General features: G+C 39.1%; 1 protein-coding gene across 3 annotated transcripts in view; it reads left to right on the forward strand.

The window, feature by feature from the left end:
• The window catches only part of CLEC1A (C-type lectin domain family 1 member A), a 30,912-nt gene that overhangs the window by 17,042 nt on the left and 1,378 nt on the right, over window positions 1–12,492 (forward strand). Inside the window, exons 4-8 of one of the 3 annotated variants that reach the window (XR_015253812.1) lie at window positions 1,373–1,524; window positions 3,733–3,851; window positions 5,396–5,593; window positions 10,383–10,558; window positions 10,597–12,360. Coding sequence is in view for 1 of the 3 variants with exons in the window: in XM_086714112.1 (XP_086570238.1) it covers window positions 1,373–1,524; window positions 3,733–3,851; window positions 5,396–5,546 (422 nt within the window). In the remaining 2 variants the exon portion in view is untranslated. Of the gene's footprint in view, window positions 1–1,372; window positions 1,525–3,732; window positions 3,852–5,395; window positions 6,078–10,382; window positions 10,559–10,596; window positions 12,361–12,492 lie in introns of those variants that run through there. The other 2 variants (XR_015253811.1, XM_086714112.1) reach the window with 2 other exon arrangements.

Genomic DNA, 12,492 nt, shown 5'->3' on the forward strand with positions numbered 1-12,492 from the left:
AAGAAATATTTCACATATGCACACACAAAAAAATGCGAACAATAACATCATATCCATTAGCATATTGACCATTTACATTGTAACATGTTAACATTTTGACACTGGGTTGTTTTTAAAACAGATATATTTTTATGGAATGATTGAGTTCCCGTACCTCCATAAGGATTGTGGTTACAAATATCTGTTCTCAAAAGCCCAAGGCCATGTACCCTCACCAGTACTGAAACCATGGCTTTCAGGGAGTAGTTCCTACACTTACAACCTCTACCCACATAGTCCTTCTCACCCTTGACCTGTGCACTTAGCTTTTCCGACTGTGGGGCCCATCTTAATTTCTGACACATGGAGATTTACCCTTTGAATTCATACTTTGCTTAGTACTTATGCTTTTTTTTTCTTAAATTTTATTGACTTTTTTTAGAATGAGAAAAGAGTCCATATCTTATTGGTATATATTGCATTTAAAAAAAAAAGCCTTTGGGTGCCTGGTTGGCTCAGTCGGTTAAGCATTGGACTCTTGATTTCAGCTCAGGTCATGATCTCATGGTCATGATCTCGTGGTCATGAGCTGAGCCCCTCGTGGGGCTCTGTGCAGGGCATGGGACCCGACTGGAATTGTCTCCCTCCCTCTGCCCCTTTCCTGCTTGAACACGTGCATGTGCACATGCTCTCTCTATATAAAAAAAAAAAAAATTTTTTTTACAATTATTCAAGAGAATTTTGAGGAAGAAAAGTATGGAAGCTTCAGTTGTTTCTTAAATACCATGCATAATTAAAAGCTCTTTATGAAACTGAATATTCTCTGTTACATATGGCAAGAAGCAAGGAAGTTCCAATCATTCATTGCTAAGTTCCAAACTCCATGAAAGCATGTAGTGTCTGTTTTCTTTTTTTTTTTTTTTAGTTTTTTTTTTTTAACGTTTATTTATTTTTGAGAGCGAGAGAGGGAGACGGAGAGAGAGACAGAGAGAGCACAAGCAGGGGAGGGGCAGAGAGAGAGGGAGACAGAATCAGAGGCAGGCTCCAGGCTCTGAACTGTCAGCACGGAGCCCAACACGGGGCTCGAACTCACGGCCCCGGGAGATCATGACCTGAGACGAAGTTGGATGCTTAAGCGACTGAGCCACCCAGATGCCCCTGTTTCAATTTTCACTGGATATTTTCAAATTCCACCATATATTCAGTACCAGTAACAACTCGTGGCACATAGAGGGTGTTCGGTAAACATTTGTAGTTATCATCACCCGGGCAACTAAATAAGAGGAAGGGCATCAATTCTCTCTTGAGTCATCACGTACTATATAACTTCAGGAAAGGAAAGAAGGTAGACCTGGATAGAAAAATAATGTATCAAAATTGGTTTCTTTCCAAGAACACAGATGCAGCCCTTGTCCAGAAAAATGGAAATGGCATGGGGACAAATGCTACCGATTCTGTAGAGACAGCAAGAGTTGGCAAGGCTGTGAATATTTCTGCCTTGCAGAGAACGCCACCATGCTGAAGATAAACACGCAGGAAGTGCTGGTAAGATCCTGAGGCTTAGTCGGTGTGTGAATTGTTCGCAAAAGGAGGTCTTTCAAAGCACCGTATAAGAAGAATCTAAGGAGTCAATGCTCACAGAGTCTCACACTTCCTGCCATCAAGGCCTAAGTCTTACTCCTGTTGTGTCGAGTGATTCCCTGGGTTATGGAAGAAGGCATTTTCTGTTCTCCACAGAAACCCATGCCTTAGAACCACGAGAGGAGGCGCTTCAAAATCTCCACCAGTCAGGAATCAAATTAAGAACTGTTTTCGTGCCTCACCTCTTTGGATGTGGGCAGGAAGGGCACAATATGGAGGCAGTGTCAGAAAGATGAAAATAGTCCTTCCTGTCCTTCCGTTATAAAGGGACAAGGGGTTTCATTAAAAATATTTCATTAATTAAATCATTACTAGAGTTTGCAGATAAATACCTTGCTTTCCAGAAGTTTATAACCTAACATAGACTGGTCAAGGCAAATATGAAAGTGAAATTATAAATGGACATATATTAAGTATATGCGGTTAAAATAAACTCTAAAAATCACGTAATTGTCGCCACCTTAAAAAAATACTTATCATTGCCTTTGGATTTAGTCCCTCAAGCAGTGTGACCATTATGTATTTATCATTGTTTTAGGGGAGGTCTCAGCCCAGAGTAAGTAGTTTATCCACAAAGGATTATTTAATTGAAATAAAAGGCCACCTCACTATGCAAACTCTTAACATCCCTCTGGTTACATCCAAATTCCTACCTACTTTCTGAAATCTGTGATGAATAGAACTCTGCACTGTCTCTTATCCACTAAAATAATATTTGTATCCTTTCTTGACAGCTCAATTTAAGCAGAAAGGGAGGTAACTTTATTTGACTAAGACAATGTGTCCTACCATAAGCCCATCTAATTTTTCTTATTCTCTTTGTTTCCCCCACCTCTCGTACATACTGAGGACTCAGGTGTATAATTGAACTGCGTTATATATAATGGTAGGGAATATCGTGAAAGTTATACAGTGATTTTCTCTCATGCTTCATATCCTTGTATATATTTAAATCATTTCCATGTGATTTATATTCAAAACTTTTAATTTGAGGGATCTACCCTTCAGTTGGAAGTATTTCAACTACACTTCTTTCGATAGGCCTACTCGATGACTATTACTTAGTGATAGTTTCACATACACTGCCAGTAATCTTTTCTTGAACAAACATGTGCCATTAACTAACTGAAGGGTTGAAGACATAAAAAAAATGTGTGTGTCCTTAAGGAACTCATAATATGGTGGAAAAGAAGGACATAAAAATGGATAATTATCACAAATTTATATAATTTCTATGTTATCAAGAGTGAGACTAGATAGAAGGAAGTGAATAACTTAAAAACATTTCAGTATAGGGGCGCCTGGGTGGCTCAGTTGGTTGAGCGTCTGACTTCGGCTCAGGTCATGATCTTGCGGTTTGTGAGTTTGAGCCCCACATCGCGCTCTGTGCTGACAGCTCGGAGCCTGGAGCCTGCTTCAGATTCTGTGTCTCCCTCTCTGTCCCTTCCCATGCTCATGCTCTGTCTCTCTGTTTCTCAATAATAAATGTTAAAAAAATAAAAAAATTTCAATATAGATATTAGGGAAGAAATTATATATATGAGTATATATGTATATATAAATACTATACAAAAATATAAATAGACACACACATATGAAAAATTTCTCTGCCCTTCCTTGTCTGAGACATAAATCATCCTTCCAAATTTTCTCTTACATCTTTTTGCATTAAATTATATTCATTAGTCTTTTCTCCTTCTGGGTCAGTCCCTGTAGAAAGGTTATTTTTCCCATGTTTACACTTGTCCTTCCATATTCTTCCATTTCCCAGAATTACTCCCCATCTCTTTGTAAATCTGCCTCTCATTTTTTTATATAAACCTTAGTATTTGTGACTTGCAAATAATGGGTCATTTATAAATCTTGGTTGATGCGATTCATGGTTTCAGAATATCAGTATATATTCCATAATTATTAAGACAAGATCAATTCTTTAACTTGGCCAAATTGACCTCCCCGCAGACACTTTTTCTCTCAAGGGCACTATCACCTATGTGGGGCAGGACTCATGTGTTGTTCTTGTATTAAAAGTGTTGGCTGGCCCTACACATCTCTGTGTGTATAGGGTGTAACATCTCTAAAGCTAAAGATTTTCTTGTGTGCCTTTCACAGGAGTTTGCCATGCCTCAGAGCTACTCTGAGTTTTTCTACTCTTATTGGACAGGGCTATCCCGCAATGGCAGCAGACAGGCGTGGCTATGGACCGATGGAACCCCGTATTCCTCTGAACTGTAAGCCTTCAGAACATTTTGTGGGAAAAGCATTTAATAGAGAGGGTTTGCTTGCATCACAGAGTCCAACAATTGGGTTCAATCAGCATTAGTCGAACATCTGCTTTGCACTGGGTGCGGAGTTTGTAAGAGGATGGACCAAGACATTCAAAAATAAAACATAGTGCTTGCTTTTCAATGGCTGATAAACCAGTGAAGGAGACCTACAAACTGTTAGTGAAACAGTAGGGGCAGTTCCCCGTCTGAATGCTTTCAGAGTGTTTATCTCAGGGCCTGAAGTCCCTTGGAGTTATCAATACCCGGAGACAATATAAGACCTCAGATTTTTTGGCTTTCTGGGTAGTGTAATAGGGAGCGCATATTTATTTATTTATTTAATTTTATTTATCATTTAATTAAATTAATTTACTTTTTTAATATGAAATTTATTGTCAAATGGGTTTCTATACAACACCCAGGGGAGCACATCTTTAAAAGTACAGTTTCTGAGACTAGATTTGCTGACATTGTGAGAGTAATATTATCAAAAATTACTTTTACTGGGGCGCCTGGGTGGCGCAGTCGGTTAAGCGTCCGACTTCAGCCAGGTCACGATCTCGCGGTCCGTGAGTTCGAGCCCCGCGTCAGGCTCTGGGCTGATGGCTCAGAGCCTGGAGCCTGTTTCCGATTCTGTGTCTCCCTCTCTCTCTGCCCCTCCCCCGTTCATGCTCTGTCTCTCTCTGTCCCAAAAATAAATAAACATTGAAAAAAAAAATTTAAAAAAAAAATTACTTTTACTTATGTGAGCACTTAGATAGGATTGTCATGGTATCTTTTGAAACAGGTAAATGTAATACCTATCCCCAAATATATTACAGCTTAAAGCCACGTTCGGACAGATACCTTTCTTCTCTTTATATTGTACAGGATATCTTCTCCCAGGAGGTAGGACGTAATCAGTGTAATCATTTTTTTTTTTTTTTAATTTTACAGTTCATTAAACTGAGTCGCAGATGATTTCTCAGATGGTGGTAAAATCATATGATAAATTTGATGGATTGTAACATGCATCCTAGTTTTTTTTTTTTTTTTTTTTTAATTTTTTTTAACGTTTATTTATTTTTGAGACAGAGAGAGACAGAGCATGAGCGGGGGAGGGTCAGAGAGAGGGAGACACAGAATCTGAAACAGGCTCCAGGCTCTGAGCTGTCAGCACAGAGCCCGACGTGGGGCTTGAACTCACGGACCGCGAGATCATGACCTGAGCCGAAGTCGGCGGCTTAACCGACTGAGCCACCCAGGCGCCCCCCCTAGTTTTAATTAGAAACAGCTTTTGTTGCTTTAGATGAACGGATGCTTCTAAGAATGAGTATGGAAATTGAGGGGCTGAAAGTAAGAGCTTGGTGACCCCGTTCTTCACAGTAAATTCATTCTGCGTGTCTATTCTACAATTTTGTCAAGCGAAGAATACTCCCTATGTACTCTCTGGGTATTTAACATTTCGCTTTAGAAGTAAACTATGATTCAATTAACCTTTTTTTTTTTTTTTTTTTTCTTTCTTCAAGGTTTGAGATTATAATAGATTTCACCAGCCTAAGAAGCAGGGACTGTGTGACCATCCTCAATGGGAAGGCTTTCTCAAAGGACTGCAAAGAGTTGAGGCGGTGTGCGTGTGAAAGAAGGGCTGCAGCAGTGAAGCTTGAGAGCCTCCATTAGCCTCTCTGAGCCATTACGTGGAGGTGATTGACTCTTCCGCCATAAAGGTGATGTCAAGCTCCCTTCAGGGAAATTGAAGATCAGAACAAAAGTCAATTTCTTTATGGGCACCTGTAATCATTTGGTTTCAGTTCCTTTTTTTCTCCTATTGGAGCCATGTTTGTACAACAAGGCAGCAAAATGATTTGAGCCAAGCAAGGTCGTTGCAAAGGATATTTGAGACATTGGGAAATGGGAAAAAAGGAGGAAAGGCAGTTTCTCTGACAGGTACAAGAAGCACTTGCCTGTTTCCTGCTCCAGATCGCCAGCATTTCTGAGCTTGGGTTCATGCAAATGTTTATGAGTCACAAAGAAGTCCTATCTGCATACCACCCACCAGTCGCAGACTTTCGTAAAGTTGTAATCTACCTTCTTGACCTAGAGATGCTTTCCAGCGTTCTTCCTTCTCATCATCTAATATCATCTGCCTTTTTCCATGTCTTCCTTAATATTTGGAGAAGTGAGAAACTTACTGAAGTAGAGGAAATAAAGGTGTGTAACATTCTTTACTCCAAAGGTCAAGTAGACCATGAGAAATTAGCAGTCATTTTCTATACAACGTTCTTAAATACAGAACTAATTCTTTCTGTTTCTGTTTGCTTCAGTCCATACTTTTCCCTTCCTACTCTCTCAATAAAGCCCCCCACCTGCCATGTCTAGGGCTTGCTTCTCACTGGGGTAACTCTCTTTATTAGAATCTTAACTTCTTTTTTTTTTTTTTCCAACGTTTATTTATTTTTGGGACAGAGAGAGACAGAGCATGAACGGGGGAGGGGCAGAGAGAGAGGGAGACACAGAATCGGAAACAGGCTCCAGGCTCCGAGCCGTCAGCCCAGAGCCGGACGCGGGGCTCGAACTCACGGACCGCGAGATCGTGACCTGGCTGAAGTCGGACGCTTAACCGACTGCGCCACCCAGGCGCCCCTAGAATCTTAACTTCTTATGAACATACCTCCCCATGTTCACTCAAGACTCCAACAATTATCTCCTTTCCTGAGGAATTTCTTCCAAGAAAGAAATATTCTCAGCTCAGTTTTGTATCCCAGTTACTGCCCCGATCCTCCCTTCAGAGAGATTGAAGACCAGAGCAAATGTCAGTCTCTTTATGTGAATCTAATCATGTGAGTCTTTAATCAGTTCCGATTTTCTTCCATTTGATCCATGCTTATGCCTTTCAGGTACTGAAGATTTAATAATAATAAATGTAAATAATGTGAAATGTATGTGATTTGAGAATAGATTTGTGATTTGGGGAAATTTTCAGCGTGGAGATGTTCTTCAAACTATGATAGCAACCTGTGTTTCGGTTGTTTGTGCCTTACAGAGAGTTTGTAGGGACTGTACAAGAGTACTGATTATTTGAGCACTGGAAGAAGATAAGTCTTTGAGAGGCACACTGATTTCAAGAAGGTGATTTTAGCACTTTCCTGAGATGAAATCTTTTGAGGCAAGCTGGTCATCAACACATGGCTAAAGATAAGTCAGGGAAATTTTAATAGGTTGAGTTATCCAGTCAGGTCCTGGAAAGGGGAAGAGAGACTGTGACATTTGCACACATCACTGGTTTGTTGTGTAAGCATTCCTTTCTCAGGAAGCCAATATGCACAATCATAACAGGGGTCATGGTAAATAACACCATCACAACCACTGACTGTTTGTGTATGGAAAAATCAATTTTAAGGGTTTAATGCTAGAAAGGATCGTCTATTATAAATCTTTATTTGTCTGCAGTGGAAACTGGGGTGTTTTAGTTTTATTTTCAGTAAGCATCTATCTCATGGTAAAATGATATTAAATTAGCAATCATGATAAAGAGAATATGTCTGTATTCATTTTCATAAGACTGCATTACTTAGCAACCACTACGTGTTGATTTCTTACTTATGAGTTAATTTTCTTTTCAATTTTCTGTCGATTCGTCAGGAAATGTCTTCAGCGTTGAACAAATTTTGTCTTGATTTATTGTGTTGTGCAAAAATAACTGCACTTGTGGCCATAAAATGAGATGTTTTAGATCCCCTATACTGATTCATTATTGGGCAAATCACTTTACCTCATGAAGTTTATTTCATTACGTATGAAGTGGAAATGTTTGTAATTCTCTCGTGGTGCTGTTGTTAGCTGAACTGGGGTAAATATGAAATTAGTTTTACAATCTAAATTGCAATATGAAATGTAAACGACATTAACAACACGTAAAAAAAGGATTTAGCGTTTTCTTTTAAAGTTTATTTATCTATTTTGACAGGGACACTGTGAGCGGGAGTGATGCAGAGAGAGAGGAAGAGAGAGGATCCCAAGTAGGCTTTGTGCTCTCAGCAGGGCTGGATCCCATGAACCATGAGATCATGACCTGAGCAGAAACCAAGAGTCGGATGCTCAACTAACTGAGCCATCCAGGCACCCCTATTTTTTTTTTACATAAGGGACTACAAAAAAGCATAAGCAACCCTTTTTGGATATCTGTATTCTTTAGTAAATTATCGAGAGGCACTTACATTAGGAAGATGTGGATATTGCCAAATGTTTTTTATGATGAGTGCAGATATTTAATGAATGCGATTAATAAAATAGGCACATAACAAGAAATGTGGTTTAGGACTTTAGTTAAGCAATTAAGTGTTATTTAAGTTTTGTGACCACGGGAAGAAAACGTGGTTAATATGAGAAAGTCAAATTATTTTGTGGACTAAGTTGTAAAACAGGGACATGGGACACATCGTTTTGACCCCTGGCATCCTACATAACTGCAGTCTAGTTCAGGGTTGAATGACAAGTGTCTCTTTAAATGCCATTACTTTTTTTTTTTTTTTTAATGTTTATTTATTTTTGAGACAGAGAGAGGCAGAACATGAACAGGGGAGGGTCAGAAAGAGAGGGAGACACAGAATCCGAAGCAGGCTTCAGGCTCTGAGCTGTCAGCACAGAGCCTGACATGGGGCTCGAACTCACGGACCGTGAGATCATGACCTGAGCCGAAGTCCGACGCTTAACCGACTGAGCCACCCAGGAGCCCCAAATGCCATTACTTTAAAGAGACTAGCCGCCTGGAAAGTGGGTGTTGAAAAGTGTTCTCCCTTCAAATCTGCAACCTAAGGGAAAGTGTCACTTTAGATAGTGAAGAGGGAAAAAATAGCATTTATTTGACATTCTTGCTATTCTTAACCCTATTTCTCTCCATATTTGCCCTCGGTCCCATCATCTGTATCACAAAACTTGCGACACTGATCACAATATGAGCAGATATTTCAAAAGAACAGAAATACAGTAGGGCACAACATTTTCTCCCCATTTTAAAAAATATTTAAGAATAGGAAGTAGGGGCTCTTGGGTGGCTTAGTTGGTTAAGCATCAGACTCTCGATTTCAGCTCAGGTCACTATCTCATGGTTCATGAGATCGAGCCCCGCATCGGGCTTCCCGCTGAGAGTGGAGCCTGTTTGGAATCCTCTTTCTCTCTTTTTCTCAAAAAAAAAAAGAAAAAAAAAAAGAAAAAGAATAGGAAATAATCATGACGTGAACTTGGAAATGTGATTTGCTAAGACATGTTTCCATGGATAATCAGAAAAAGCAGCACCGCGTGAATTAATTTTTGGCTCGTGAAAACTTTTTCTCTTCCAGGCTTTTGTGTGGTTAGTTAATTCTGAAGAAATTTCAGGAAAAGTCAAACGAGGAACATAGCCTTTCCTGGTAGATCTGAGTTCCCTAGGGTACACAATGAGTTATTTCTTTTCCTGAGGATATTGAACCGCTTTTAAAACTTATCAACAGGAAACAGATCATGAGCCCTGTAATAGCAGGAAGAGTGAGAAGTGTAAGGAGAGCTTTTACATTGGAGACAAAAGTGCTTATGAAATAAGGAGAAGACTCTAGTAGATTGCCTTGGGTTTGGCCTTAATATTTGTTATTTATTTATTTATTTATTTATTTTTAATACGAAATTTATTGTCACACTGGTTTCCCCACGACACCCAGTGTTCATCCCAACAGGTGCCCTCCTCAATCAACTACTTTGTAAAGGGATTCTTGTCATTTTCGCAGAATGCAAAAACCATCGTTATTTTATTTACAGTGTACATAACTTTTTTACAACGTTCGTTGTATGAATAACTTTTTAGGATCTGGTAATATTATTATTCTATCAACATTACCATTCTCATGTTTTCCTTTTTATACGCTTAATGTACTTTAACCATAGCTTGTAACAAAGCTTCTTTACATTTCTAGGACAGGGTTTTATGTTTCCTTTCCTCCTTTTTCTTAAAGCTAACTTGGATTTCAATGAGATGGATGAAAGATATCCAATTGAGTATTGGTGAGACCAACATATAAAACTCGTTATCTCTGTGCCAAGGCCCAATCCCTTACCAGTGCCTGGAAAAAGACCTTGATATTCTGGGCCAAAAGCAATCTGCAAGAAAAAAAAAAATTTCCACCCGTACTATCTATGTGCAAAGCAGTATTGCCACTGAGGAAATTTGTAGGGTCCTATGCCAGCTGCACTGTAGATAAGATTCTGGCTTGTAAATTATGCATCACATATTGATGGAATGACATCAGCTGAAGGATGTTTGCCTTTGGCTTCATTGTACTTTTTCTTAACAGAGTTATTAAATGCTTCCTATCCTTTCCGTAAACATAGTTCCATGACAATACTCTGAAGAATCTTGAGACAGTCAAATTGTTATTGTTTCTCGTTTATTCCAGGTAATTATATTCAACCGCCAGCTGTCAGCTGTGAAAACCAAACACAGGACTCAACTTCTACTGTGTTTTCTGTGCTATTTTCCTTTTCCAGGTTCAGCAGAAAATTAGAGAAAAATCCCTGTTATTGAAAAGCCCACCGTTTAAACTCCAGGTCAAGGGTAAATTAAAAAAACAAAATAGGGGCGCCTGCGTGGCTCAGTCCAACTTCGGCTCAGATATGATCTCACAGTTTGTGAGTTCAAGCCCCACGTCGTCTCTGTGATGACAGCTTAGAGCCTGGAGCTTGCTTCCCTCTCCCTGGAGAGGCTTAGAGCCTGGAGCTTGCTTCTTGTCTCCCTCTCTCTCTGTCCCTCCCCCCACCCAAAAAATAAATAAACATTAAAAAAGTCACAACAAAACAAAACAAAACATGAAAACATGCTCTTCCCATCCTTAAAGGACCTTATCCTTCAGAGGTCACCTTTTACAATAGACTTCTAGGTTCATTTAAGTTATTTCCACTAGCCTCAGTGGATTTATTTTGTTTCACTTTATTTAAGCCGGTATCTTTATTGTAAAGAGAGATGAGAATCTAATGTAGCTCAGCTAGTCCTTGTGAAAAATGAAAAATTAAATAAAATTGTATTGGATTTAGCAGGTATTTGATGAGAATTTACTGTGTAGCAAGTTTTACTAAGGATGGTAAACAGAAGTAATGTAGTAATAATTGGCGAATTTTTCTTTCCTGTAGATTACAAGATACTTTCACATCTTGTGTCTTGGCAACAAGCTGATCTATGTACAAGGAGCCTGCAGACCTAGGATTCAGATTGTCTATAGATTTATTTGAAGAGAGTCATTAACTTTAAAACAGATATTTTGTCTAGACAGTTCCTGACATTTATATATAAACTTTAGCTTCTCGATATTCCTGTAACCCGCGCAGGAAAAAGGGTCATGTTTATCTAGACTACATTAATAAAGTTGATGCCTACAGATGACTAGTAATTTACTCCAGATAATAATAATGAGCACTGATATAGTGTCAAACTCTAGGAAAGGCAATAGTTTCAGCAATTAACAGACATTAATAATTTAATTCTCAAATAATATTTTGAAATAAGTCCTATTACTACTTTACAATGAAGAAATTGAGGCACAGAGAGGTGCAGTTACAGTGGAATGTTACTTCTCCAAAAAAGACATCCAGATGGCCAGCAGACATGAAAAGATGCTCAACATCACTCGTCATCATGGAAATGCAAATCAAAACTACCATGAGATGTCATCTTACACCTATCAGAATGGCTTAAATCAAAAGCACAAGAAACAATAAATGTTGGCAAGGATATGGAACAAAAGGAACCTTCTTGCACTGTTGGTGGGAATGCACACTGGTGCAGCCACTTTGGAAAACAGTATGGAGGTTCCTCAAAAAGTTAAAAATAGAACTAGCCTATGATCCAGTAATCATGCTACTAGGTGTTTACCCCCAAAATACAAAACACTAATTCAAAGGGTTACATGCACCCCTATGCTTATAGCAGCATTATTTATAATAGACGAGATATGGAAGCAGCCCAAGTGTCCATCGATTAATGAATGGATAAAGATGTGGTACACACACACACACACACACACACACGCACACACACGCACACACAATGGAATATTATTCAGCCATTAAAAGGAATGAAATCTTGTCATTTGCAATGACATGGATGGAGCTAGAGAGTATAATGCTAAGTGAAATAAGAAAGTCAGAGCAAGACAAATACTATATAATTTCACTTATATATGGAATTTAAGAAACAAAGCAAGTGAGCAAAGGGGGAAAAAAAGAGACAAGCCAAGAAACAGACTCTTAACTACTGACAGGAGACTGATGGTTACCAGAGGGGAAGTGGGGGGGGGGGGGCGTTAAATAGATGATGCGGATTAAGGAATGCACTTATCATGATGAACACAGGGTGACGTATGGAATTGGTGAATCACGACATTGTACCCCGGAAATTAATACTACAGTGTATGTTAACTATACCGGAATTGGAATTTTAAAAATAAAAAAAAAAAAAATGCTGGAGTGTTAACCTCGAGAGTCTCAGCCTGAGTCCTTTGATTTGTGAGTACTAGAGACAGTCAGAGAGAGGAAAGAAGGAAGTTCACAGCTGTCCTTTACTGGAGATGCACTGGTACTGACGGCCTAACTACTCCTTCTGCTT

This window comes from Puma concolor, chromosome B4 (genome assembly GCF_028749965.1).
Source record: "Puma concolor isolate L17-30 chromosome B4, mPumCon1.1.hap2, whole genome shotgun sequence".
Classification (NCBI taxonomy): Eukaryota; Metazoa; Chordata; class Mammalia; order Carnivora; family Felidae; genus Puma; species Puma concolor.